General features: G+C 34.7%; 1 protein-coding gene across 3 annotated transcripts in view; it reads right to left on the bottom strand.

Moving 5' to 3' along the window:
• The window catches only part of WDR49 (WD repeat domain 49), a 149,921-nt gene that overhangs the window by 20,325 nt on the left and 116,224 nt on the right, over positions 1 to 13,372 (bottom strand). For all 3 annotated transcript variants that reach the window (XM_037841343.1, XM_037841351.1, XM_037841354.1), the window contains 3 exons: positions 9,900 to 10,087; positions 9,036 to 9,233; positions 5,322 to 5,503 (listed from right to left, as the gene is read on the bottom strand). In XM_037841343.1, the coding sequence (XP_037697271.1) occupies positions 5,322 to 5,503; positions 9,036 to 9,233; positions 9,900 to 10,087 (568 nt within the window). The remainder of the gene's footprint in view (positions 1 to 5,321; positions 5,504 to 9,035; positions 9,234 to 9,899; positions 10,088 to 13,372) is intronic.

Here is a 13,372-nt window from a genome sequence, read left to right as displayed (position 1 = left end):
AAGTGAAAGTGCCTAGTGTAGTGGCTTACATATAGTAAGTACTTGACAAATATCTGACAACTTAATTCAGGGACCAGTTACAGGTTTGTTTGGGTTTTTATATTTTCACATGTCACTTGCTAATTGGGCAGGCAGCACAGAGTAATGGTAAAGTGTACTGACTCTGGTACCAGACTGCCTGGATCCCAGGTTCAGAACTCTTGCTGCTTGGTTGACCTTGGGTGAATCACTTAACTACTCTCTGTCTCAGTTCCCCAGCTGTGAAATGGAGATGATAATTGTAGCTATCTCTTAGAGTCGCAATGAGAATTTAGTAAGTCAGTTCACAGACAGCTTTTAGAATTGTGCCTGGAATATAGTAAAAGCTCCATAAGTGTTGGCTACTAACTCTTTAAGCAAGAAAAACTTTTCACTCAAAGCAGGGAGTTTCAACATCCTACTAGAGCCATTTCTAATACTGGGAACTATCAGAATGATGAAACAAAAAAAAAAAAGATGTGGCACTCTCAAAAACATTAATTTGCTGCACAAGTATTTTAAGACTTAAATTTTAAAAATTGAATGTGACTTCATTTGTCATATATGATTTCATTGGTCATAAATTGCCACAGATTCTTGGTGAAAGTAGACTGTTAATCCTTCAAGTAATTTGCATCATATAAGTCCTGATTTAAAATGGAATTTTAATGTTTTGTGTATTTTTTCTCACAGCTGACCATCAATTTTCTAATTTAATTTCTCACATGAGATCTGCTAGTAGAATCATCATGTAATTAATGTCATAAAAATAATGTTAAATATCAGTTCCCTTCTAACAATTAGAGCATTGTAATTATTTCATATATCTTAAGGAGCATTAACTTGAAGTTACCTTCTGCCTTATGTAAACTAACTGTGAAACTAATGGAAATTTCAGTTTCATTCTCACCTGACTATTTTATTCTGGTTTCTAATAATGAACTCTTCTCCCCATAAACAATTATTTTTAATGGTAGTTAATGAGAAATGTCAGGTTAAATGAGAATAGATGTGCTCTTTGTTGCCCTAGAATAAGAATGAAGATCAACGGATGAGGATTTTACAAATGGATAGATTTTGACTTAATGTTAGAACCCATCTGAAATAAAAAGTGGTTCAATAATGGAGAAGCTACATATAAGACATTAAGGGTATTGTCACATAGGAATTATTCAAGAACAGGTTAGAATTTGTTTCTCTTAAGGCTGCTGTAGGAGCTTAGTCAAATTGACCTCTAATACCTCTTTCAACTTCATTATTCTGATTATGTAGCTCCCTGGAAATGTTAAACATTAATAAACATGAAAAAAATATTCACCCTTCCAAATAATCAAAAAATTGGATATTTTGAGGAGTTATCATGGGAACACTTCTAAAATAATGATAACATCTGTCATTGGTTCGGGGATCGGGAAGCAGCCATTTTCATATAGTGGGAGAGGCCACTTGGGGGACCTCAACTTAGCAAGACAGCCCAAACGCCTTTAAGCCATTTGACTCAACAATTGCACATCAAATAATTAATTCTAATGTTGAATTGCACCAGGTACTCTAACATGTGCACATAAAGATATTTAAAGAAATATTTTCCAGGTTAAAATTTGTAAATAGTCTAAATGTTCAAAAAGAACATTCCTAGGGAATTCATTATAAATGTTGATGTCCCTGGACATTCATATTGATTAAAGTGGAAATGCACTTACTGTATATTTTTGGGTGAAAAAAAAACAAGTCATAAATTGTGTATTCTAAGTCCCCATTTGAATAAAATGGATATATATGTATTTGTGTAAGCATTTCCAGAACAAGACTGGGAGAGTGAAATGCCTAGATGTTAGTAATGGTTTTGCTACAGGTGATTTCATTTCATATTTTTCCTCTTGCTTCTTTGTACTTCCAAAATTTCCCATAATGAACATGTATTATTTTTGCAGTAAGGAAATATTCTAAGATTATACTGTCCAAATTATTCCTCTTACCTATGATTTTTCTAGCTTAGCATAATTTTGTATGTGTCCAGAGGCCAATATTGATATATATTAAGAAAAATCCATATCCATTCTGGTTTTTGTTCCTTATTTTGTCCTTTCATTTATTGCTTCAGTTTTTTTGTTTGTTTGTTTTTTAATAGTAGTGTAATTTTTGCAGAATCTAAAGAAAAGAAAATTCTATTTCTCTGTTTCAATTGTTAACTTAGCATTTTGAATTCCTATTAGTTTCTTAAATTCTATTTTAACCTTCATTTTCTCAGTACTCGAAATGAAGATAACTTTACCACCTACATACTTCTCACACATAATACTATAAAATACATTAAACATTATGGAAACCAGGAGTTTGTGCATAAGCCAAAAGGCTATATTCACCAAGATTGTTATCTAGAAAAGAGAATCTTGGGGACTAAAAAGAGAACATAGTTATAAATCATTTAATTTGTTTCTTTCTCACTCCTGCTTCTTCTATTTTCTATTGCCTTTTTCTTTCTGCTTTTCCATCTTTCTTAATGTGCTTTCACCTTCCATGAAAACATACCCCACCTACATACACACACCCAAACTTGCTTTTTCCCCTTTAGTCTCTATAAATTCTTCCACACATTTACTTTTCTTTCATATTATTCATATGGACAAAAATTGTATGATTCTTTACTTGTATTTACTAATCTGATTAACTAAAGGGCACATTTTTCAGAACCATATTTTCTTAGGCAGAAATGATCTTTAATCTCCTCAGCATTGGAGGAAAGCCATGAAGGACATTTACAGCTGAAATTTTATTGAGCTTATGTGTTTTCCACATAGAATTCCTGGTCACGTTCCTGAGAGAAGTGACAGATGCACCTGACAAGCCAATTCCGAGGATATATTTTTAGCCATTTTCTTTCAATTAGTTCAATAATTCTTAAGCAACATTATTCTACACTATCCTGTTACTACAAATCTTAAAATTATTTTAATCCAGGCATCTCTATTTGATAAAAGCAAGCATTTTAAAGATCACAGATACTTTTTGATGTGTTATTTTGTCATTTGAAAATGCCGTAAAGGAGAGATAACTGTGTGTTTTTCTACCCCTGGAAATCTCCCAAGGCCCACTGAAACTTATATTCAAGGTGAGATCACTCTGCTATACTTCTATTTAATTTAGTATAATGCAAGGCTCCAGTTTTAAGAGAAATATTTGAAAGTAAAAGCCCTACATATCAGCACTTATTTAGTAACAAAAACTGTCAAGTAACAATAGGAAATGAAATAAGATAGAAGTCAGGAACAATGTAAAACTAAGTTCAAATTGTCAGGTTTTTAAGTCTAAGGAAAGGCTGATAAAAGAACCCAAGGAAAAATAACCAAGTTTGTCATAAGGAACAGTAGTCATTGGCTGAACTAGTCTGAAACAGAAATCTGTAACACTTGTCTTCACTCTTCTAGGAGTGTGACAGGAAGAACAGCCCTAATTCATCTATATTACCCTTGGGAATGTGAACACTCCAGACATTATTTCCTCACCTGTAAAACTGAGTTGGGTAGGGGTGAGGTTTATTTTGTCATATGTAAAGTCTTTCCATTCTCAGCATTCTCTGATTGTACCGTAATGGTCATGCTATATGTCTTAAACCAGAAAGATCCTTCTGCCTGAAAGTAAAATGCCACTTGACATTTCAGCAAACCATAATTCCAGGAAACAGAAGAGCAAATACCAAGGCGTTATGTAGTATAATAGGATGTTTAAAGGGGATTTTTTTCTATCTCCCTGTCAGCAGGGGTCTGAAAAATCTGAAAGCAAATTAATTAATTAGGAATTGAAAACTATTCCCATATTCCAAAATGAGGAGCTAGACTCCTTTTTCAGGTCTGCTTTGCCAAGATGGTAGCTCCAAAGCTGATCTTGTGATTTTTAGGTCAATGCCCACACTCAAGGGTATAAAGGGAATAAGAATGCAGAAATCAGAAGAGAGGACTGTATTAGAGAGAGTTATAGGTATGTACTGAGTCCCACTCTTGTGGGAGAAAAAGGAAGCTTCCCTCTCATTTTAAGCCTAGATTCACAGAGACTAGTCAAACACCTTAATTAGAGGGACACAGTGGACCAGTGTCTCATTAATACCTGAAAAGGTCTACAAGCAGAAAGCTGTGGTTAGGGTGCTACCAAATAGGGGAGAAAGAAAAGGTATAACAGTGGAGCAGTTGGTGTGACAAGGACCTGTGAGTTTCCAGGGGCAAAGCAGAAGTTAATTCAGAGGGAGTTGTCCACAGGGGGATGCCTCCCAGTTTCAGAAAAATACCGTGGGGGGTATTGTCAGAGGCACAAGTTGGTGGGGTGAACCACAAGAGATTAGCCAAAGAGTGCATTCCCCCAGTCTGAAGAGTCTACAAAAGCCACGGGAACTAAGTTTCCATGAAAAGGGTAGAGGATGTCAGTTCCACAGGGTGAGTTTTAAAGGCCATTGAGAATGGAGCAAGAAGTTGGTGTATGATTGCCCTCTATATAGTCCCACCAATTCAACACAAAAGGTTAAAGTAACATTGAATTTAGGCATGATGGGAATTAAATAAAACTATTTTCTTGTCAGTTCTCAGTAAGCCTTATTTCTTTCCTTACTTGGAATAGAAAATAAATCAAAAGTACTAAAATAATTTTCCTATTCTCTAAGTTGTAGATTAAAATATGTCTATAAGAAATCCTACTTTATAATGGTGTGTGCATATTGGGAGGAGTGAATCATTTTAAAAACATTTAAAAGTTATTTAGGATGAAAGGTGAGATTATGAGAGCAGGAGTAAAGGAAACAAAAGAAAGTAATTTCCTAGTGTTAGGGAGGTAAGAGGAACATAAGAGGGGACCTGGCGAATTGCTGTGTAGAGAAGAAATGGCTGAACACCATAGAGGAATGGCTAGAAGCCTTAAAGGAGAGTGCCATCTAACATTCAATTAAATTCTTTGAATTTCTGTGATAAAAATCCCTGTCCACCTTACCAAAACCAGAAGTAAAATCTTCCACACATGTATTTTCAGGAAGGAGCTAATTTCCAAAATTAGGTTGATGATGGAGCAGAAATCAAAGACTAGAAGACACTGAATAGAAATCAAGAATTCAGTGGAGGCAAGAAATAAGAACCAGATAAGACCTTGAGAACATAAGCCCCGGTCTCCAACACACACTCACCAATACTAACAATTTGATAGAAATAGGCAGTCACTGGACATTCCAGAAAGCACAGAAGGGAGTCCAGGCCAATCTGAGGGAGATCTCACAGACCAGGAAGACTCCTGTTGACATCTGGGTAACACTTAAAATGACTTACTTGTATATTAAGTCTTCTTTGCTTTTCTCACCAAGTGGAGAATGTTCTGCTGCATCTAAGCATGATTCTTCCTTAGAAAATATAGGCATCGCCCTTACACATTCCTCTTGAATTTCATTTTCCACAAAATTAGCATTTCTTTTAGGAAGGGAAACCCCGTTTTCAATTTGCCAATGCTTTGCCTTAAAAAAAATAGAGATCTTTTTATTTTTATAAAATTTATCACTATCAAATGTTTATTGTCTACCATGTACTAGAGTACTAACAAATTCTAGGAACACAAAAAAATGTTTATAACATGGTTCCTGTCCTCAAGGACATAATTCTCTGAAAGGGTAATAATGAACTACTAAATAAACAGATAAGCAAATAAATTGCCTTTCCCACTTAAAATTTCTAAATAGCAAGATTTTTATTTACTAAAAACAGAAATTAAACTTTCATTGAAAAATTACCAGGATTAATTTTTCCTACAGCTACTTTCTTTGCATCTTAACTCCTAAAATTCAAAGGGAAAATTCATTCTTCAAAACTCAGGCCAGATATTGAGTATTTTTTCTCAGAAAATATATATGCTATATGATTGTTTTCACAGTTCTTGGCTACAATTCTTAACATGCATCCATCTAGCAAAAGCTCACCAATGACAATCAATTGTATATTTTAAATACAGAGCCCATTCCCCTGCCTTATATCAATTCACACCATCCATATAGAAATGCACTAGAGAAGGCAGCCTGTGTGATATGAGGGTACATTAGGCACCCCAAGGATAACTGATGACAGTGATCAGCATTTTTTATCAGGGTTTGCAAAGTAAAATGCCCACAAAGACCAGGCAGATGGTGTAAATGAATGAATTGAGTCATAGAAGATGACAAAAAGCAAATGAAATTCAGCTTCAGGTGTTGCTAGGTAAAAGGAAAAGATGACTTCAGTGAATTAGAGAGAACCTATTTTACATAAAGGCAGCCATAGTTACTCTCAGGAAATGACATATATTCTTTTTCAAGAGAAGCCAGAAATCTGGATCTTTATATGAAATCTCTCAATGTTTAAATGTGGAAAACTAAATCAAATTTTAAAAATCGGGTGGATAGGCATAATCAAAGGCACCAACCGGAAAATCAACCTGATAAATGGGGGGTGGCAGGTACACAAACTCTGCCAGCACAGTGATTAGTACTCGAAGAGGGGTCAGATAGCACAGGCTTCGTCTAATTTCTTTTTAATCCTACAACAGTCTGATTGTTTCCTGGAATAAATGTGTATCAAAGGATAATCAACGCCACCTCTATTTCCCCAACTCTAGAGATAAATATGCTACGCCCCTTACATTTAAAAATCTAACTTGAAACCCAACTAAGATCAATAGCTATATTGTAAAAGTGATTCACAGTTCTTTAAAAAAGTAACACTTCTTTCAAGAAGTATATAGAATCACATTGCACTAAATTTTAAGTACTTTCAACAGACTGCAGGCAATTTCTAAGGAAATTAATATACATTGATGCTATTTCTCCTGTTTTTTCCCGTTTTTATAACTGCTAGACCAGTATTATTTTAACCAAAAGACACATACAACATTGAAATGTAGGGAAGAGTCATTACTCTGTACAAATCGAATTTGTTCAGTAAAACTTGCTCTGATCCTAGTTATATTTACTAATAGGGCCCCTTCTCCTCCTTATCTATGTGTTTCCTTCTACTTCCCATAACTTCCTGTTCATTCTATAAAAGTGTCTTCTTAAACACCATGAAAAGGGCATTCACTTCCCCTCTATTTTCCAATGTCTTCTAATTTATCTCCCTCCCCTTCCTTTCCCTTCCCTTCTTCTCTCTCTTTCCTAATACTGATTAGAACTGGCAGCACCAATTTCAAGACAGCTTGATAAAAGTGAATGCTAAAATAAAAGCTCGACCAGAAGAGACTACACATTCCAGCTGTCTCCAGCTTTACCCAGACTTTCTTTTCCAAACTGCCCCACCTCTGAAGACTCTTTTCCTTTTTTGAGCAGAAATAACAAAAACACAAAAGCCTATTTTCGTACAGACTTATTGGGGTTAAAGTTCTTCAAAAAATGAAGATTTAAAAAAAACAAATATAAAATAACAAAAGCATAAAAATGAAAAACTTTACTATCACACACTTCTTAGTTAAACTTTAGCCACAGTTTGTGTTTTGTGGGCACAGTTAATATGGCACCCACTCCTAGAACGGCTGTATTTCTTTCTTCAACCTCATCAAAGAGACTTTTATTGCAGACATCACCTGCATGATGATGCTTTCTTTCTGTACCTGTGATCCAAACCTCCTCTTCATCTCTCCAGAGGTCCCTGGCCTTATAACACTGTTAGCATTGCATCGGCTTCTTCAACTGCCAGGCACAGGCTTTCAAGTCTTTTTCTGTTGAGAATGCCCGCCCTATCCCAGCCTGTCTCATGCACTCACATTTACCCACACATCCACTTGAGTTCCCACTCAGCTGCTGTTCCTCTGACTGAGAAAAGTCTAGCAGTTGAGTTATTTACAGGCTAGAAGTGACTGATATAGCTCTTTTGAATGTTATATGGAGATCTGAGGGTTGACTAGTTAAACATGGGCCCACCTCCCCAGATTTTTTTCTGAGTTACCAGCACCCTCTAAGTCCTGAAAGGATGCACAGAATTCTTCCAGCTCAGGTTGACATCATCTGACTTCACAAATACAGCAACGGACCTTGTCTTCCAACACTCAGGAAAGAGTTGTGTTCTCACAGGATGAGAGGGGCACCTGAGGCTACTAAGTAGAACCAAGTCAGGAGCCAGAGAGAAACTGATCCAGCCTTAACCTCACACCACCATGTTTGGACAAGTCCTAAAAGTGATGGGACATATTTTGTCTCCATAGTACAAAGGGCGCAGGGGCAGTGTTCCCATGAAAGCAAAGGGAAAAAAGAATAGAGATGTGAGACAATGACTATTTCTTTATTCCAGTGCCCCTCACTTCCATTTCATGTATCTATGTGTAAATCAAGCTTAGTTTCATAGGAGGGAGAGGTTAAAAGTATGAGATCTAAAGTGAGTCACCCTGAGTTAAAAGCCTAACACTACCATGTGTTATCCTCTATGAGCTCAGGCAATTTGCCCTCTCTGTGCTCTGTTTCCTCATTTGTAAAATGAGAATAATGAGAGTTCTTCCCTCATGGGGCAATTATGAAGATTAAATGACATAATTCATATAAAGACCCAACAGGCCCACAAGAACAAGTCAGCAAATGTTAGCTATTATTATTTCAGCAGAAGTGAACCAGACGATGAATAAATAGTAAGGCTTGTTCTGCAATTTTTTATATTTGATTACTACCATGATTATTACAGTCATACTCATCTTTTTGTTTAATGATAACATGGTAATTTCATCAACACCATATTTTTACTAAAATTTGAAATGGAAGTAATTCACTTATTTTAGAGGAGGAATTTTTCTCAGAAACCCTGGGATATTTTGAGCTGCACAGAGCCACCATCCTGCCCTTCTCCAGTCCTGCTCTTGATGGAACTGCCATGGCCAGCAGTCAACAGGACAGGATGACTGGAGCTACAGCTTCAGAAATGCACGTCAGTTCTTTCATGACTAATGAACATTAAACAGCCAAGTTCAAGTGGAAACCAGCCCATGTTCTCACTAAATGTCAAGTAAATATGAGAATAATAAGGAAGCAATATTTCTACCTGACCAAAGATCCAGATGGAAGCACTGCAGATATCAGACAGAGAAATACTGCAGTCTGCAGAGGACGAGATAATCAGCAAACGGCCACCCAGCTCACACATCTCCAGGGAGCTGATTCGGTCCTCATGGGGTTGGAATGATCTTATCAGTGTTGGGGGCTGTGTGACTTTACTCTTAATGGAATCAAGACAGTACTCCTGAATGAAAAGAAATACCAGAATTATAAAAAATCACAGATAATAAACAATCATGGTGACATATGCTTAAAAAAAAATCTGTTATGGAAATGAAAAAAAGCTAAAATTGGAAACAATATTTTGAGATCCAAATGCAAAAGAAAAGTTCATGATAACAGAGGTAAAAACAGTATCAACAAAAACTTTTTTGAAACTTTTTTAACTGATTTGGCTGACATGAGAAGTGAAAAGAGAAGGGGAAGGAGAGAAGGAAAATGGAGAGGAAAAAAATGAATAGTCAGTTATTTGATAGAGATAAACTTTACCATGTACAGATAGTCACATATTGAACAATTTTATAATATTAGAAAATTGAGCTGGTAATCAGTGATTCAAAAAATTCTGAATTCTCATTTCAGATCAGGTATATCCTAATGATTTATGCTCAAATAATGCTGCAGCACCTTACTGACAATATTGCATTTCTAAATTGGATGGTTGACTTAACTAAATGTATAAGAAGTTTCTTCTCATTTGTATGTTAATATACTTTTTTAAAACATTTAGACTGAACATTTCATCTAGGAAATATTTGATCTAGGAAACTGACAAGACCTGATTCATAGCTATCTGCAACAAAATGCAATCAAAAATAATAAATACAATGGAAGAAAATTTTCTATTTACCTCTATATTCCAGATTTTCAACCATCCATTAATATCTCCTGTGACAAGGTATTGATTCAGCTTATCGGTAGACATGATAATGGATCCAACTCCACTATGAGCTAAAAATTCAGCCAAAAGTTCCTTCTTAATCGTATCCCAGAATCTGACATAACCAGATCCTCCACATGATACCAGGTTAGCTCCTCCTGACATGTAAGGAAAAACCTAATTAGAAAACTGTAACAACAAATACCAGAAACAACTTCTTTGAGGGTTTGCCCTATGGAAAACAAAGGGACATTGGAGAGATGGGAAGAACTGGGGTCACTTCCCAGCATAGCCATTTCAATTCTCTCACAAGTCAAATGGAGATAACCCTATGATGACCTCACTGGGTTGTGTTGAGTATTAAATGAGACAGAATATGTAAGATGTTCCATTAAATTGAGCTTCTTTCCCTTTCCTTCATTCATTACTTTGATATCATTTGGGCTTTTAAAGTTAGATAGAATTAATTTGTTACTTTAAATAAATGTTTAAAATATTAATTTTGACATTATGATAATATTCCAGTTACATAAAACCCATCTTCCTTAAAAACCCATTAGACACATACACCAAAGAAGTAAAACTCCTTCCTAATGCTTAAATTTGGATACATATATGTAGTTTTAGCAGCATAGCTAGCAATTTCTCTATATAGCAGTATGCTTAGAATTGTATTTATGAGACTGTTTTAAAAGTTTTCATCAAGAATTCATTGTAAGTCCTTGTGGAACTTGTTTTTTGTTGTTGTTGTTGTTCACAGGCCTAAAATTATCATTTTCATTTTAAATTTTTACATGCTTTGTGGAAGCACTTTACCTAAATTATTCTTTTCCTTAATTTTTTGTTAACAGAGAAGTTGTAGGTTTACAGAAAAAGCGTACAGAAAATACAGTTCCCATATATCCCCCCTATTTAAACTTTGCATTAGTGTGGTATCTTTGTTATAATTGATGGGAAGATATTATTATATATTATAATATATAATAATAATACAATAATAAATAATATAATATTAATATATATTATACAATAATAATATATTATTATTATTGTCCTATTAACTATGGTCAAGAGTTTACATTAGGGTTTACTGTTTGGGATGTACAAATTTATGCTGGTTTTCTAAAAAACTATTTTATTCCAGTAACATACATAAAACCTAAAATTTCCCCCTTTTAACCACTTTCAAATATATAATTCAATGGTGTTAATTACATTCACAATGTTGTGCTACCATCACCACTGTCCATTACCAAAACTTACCCATTACCAAAAACAGAAATTATGTACCCATTAGTATTAATTCCCCATTCCTTACCCAAACCCCAATACTTGGTAACCTGTATTCTGGTTTCTGAATCTATGAGTTTGCTTATTCTAATTATTTCATATGAGTGAGATCATACAGTATTTGTCCTTTTGTACCTGGTTTATTTCACTAATCTTGGTGTCTGCAAGGTTCATTAATAGTGTTGCATGTATCAGAACTTCATTCCTGTACATAACGAAGTAATATTACATTGTATGTATATACCATATTTTATTTATCCATTCAGTCATTGATGGACACTTGAATTGCTTCCATCTTATGGTAATTTTGGATAATGCTGCTATAATCATCAGTGTTCAAACAGCTATTCCAATATTTGCTTTCAATTCTATTGGGTATACACCTAGAAGCGGGATTGCTGAATCATATGGTAATTCTATTCTTATTATACTTTGGAACCACCAAACCATTTTCCACAAAGCTGCATCATTTTACATTCCCAGAAACAATGAACTAGTGTTCCTATTTCTCTGCATCATTTGCAAAACTTGTTATTTTCTACTTTTTAAAAAATACTAGCCATTCTCATGGATATGAAATGCTATCTCATTGTAATTTTGATTTACATTGACCTAATGGCTAATGATGTTGAGCATCTTTTCATGTGTTTTTTGTCCATTTGTATACCCTCTTTGTAGAAACACCTATTCAAATCTTTTGTCCATTTTTTAATTGGGTTGTTTGTCTTTTTGTTGTTGAGTTGTAGGATTTCTTAAACCCATATCAGATGTGGTTTACAATTATTTTCTCCTATCATTAGGTAGTCTTTATTTTCATGATGAAGCCCTCTGATGTGCAACTTGTTTTAATTTTGATGAAATTACATTTATCTATTTTTTTCTTTTGTTACTTATGCTTTTGGTGTGAAGTCTAAGGAAATTTTTTTGCCTAATGCAAGGTCCTGAAGATCCTTCCCTACTTTCTTCTGGGAGTTTTACAGTCTGGTTCTTATATTTAGGCCTTTGATACATTTTTGAATTGATTTTTCTATATTGTGTGTGAGAGAGGTCAATCTTCATTCTTTTACATATGGAAATCCAGTTTTCCCAACACTATTTGTTGAAGAGATTATTCCTTCCCAATTGAATGAACTTGGCACCCTTGAAAAGAATCAATTGGTCATAGATATGAGGCTTTATTTCTTAAATCTAGTTTTGTTCATTGTTCTAGATATCTGTCCTTGTGCCGGTACCATGCTTATTTAATTGCTTGAACTTTGCTTTGTAATAAGTTTTAAAATTGGGAAGCATGAGCCCTCCAACTTTGATCTTTTTTAAGATGATTCTGTCTATTCAAGTACCCTTGCACTTCCATATAAATTTGATTATTGACTTTTCCATTTCTGCAAAAAGACTGTTGGAATTTTTATTGGGATTGCATTGAATGTGTAAATTGCTTTGGGTAGAATTGACAGCTTAACAAACAATATGTAGTCTTCCAATCTGTGAACATGGAATTTCCTTCCAATTACTTAGATCTTCTTTGATGTCTTTTAGCAATATATTGTAGTGTTCTGTGCATAAGTCCTTTACATCCTTGAATACATTTTTACTAGGCATTTGATTCTTCTAGTTTCTGCTGTAAATGTTTTTTTTTTTCTTGATTTCTTCTTCAGATTGTTCATTACTGTAAGTGTACAGAAACACTACTGGTTTTTGCATGTTGATCTTGTAACCTGCCATTCTGCTGAATTTGCATATTAGTTCTAGTAGCTTTTTGAGGGTTTTTCAGGATTTTCTATTTGTAGGATTATATCATCTGCAAATATGGATTTGAATTCCTTTTATTTCTTTTTCTTGCCTAATTGCTCTGGCTATAACAGCTAGCACAATACTGAATAACAGCAGTGACAGTAGCAACCTTGTCTTCTTCCTGACTTTAGAGGGAAATCATTTAGCCCTTCACCATTGAGTATGCTAGCTGTGGATTTTAGTATATGCCCTTTATCATGTTGAGGAAGTTTCTTTCTATCTCTAGTTTTCTATGTGTTTGTTTTTTTTTAAATCAAGAATGGGTGCTGGCTGAACAAAGATGTCTGTGAGTAAAGCTGAAAGAGGTGGGATAGGAGAATGTATGACACCACAGGTAAAGATAGATGATAAAGACTGGGACT

The sequence above is a fragment of the Choloepus didactylus genome, chromosome 1 (genome assembly GCF_015220235.1).
Source record: "Choloepus didactylus isolate mChoDid1 chromosome 1, mChoDid1.pri, whole genome shotgun sequence".
NCBI classification, from domain to species: domain Eukaryota; kingdom Metazoa; phylum Chordata; class Mammalia; order Pilosa; family Megalonychidae; genus Choloepus; species Choloepus didactylus.
The sequence above is the reverse complement of the archived record's forward strand: the minus strand, read 5'-3'. Positions and strand labels throughout refer to the sequence as shown.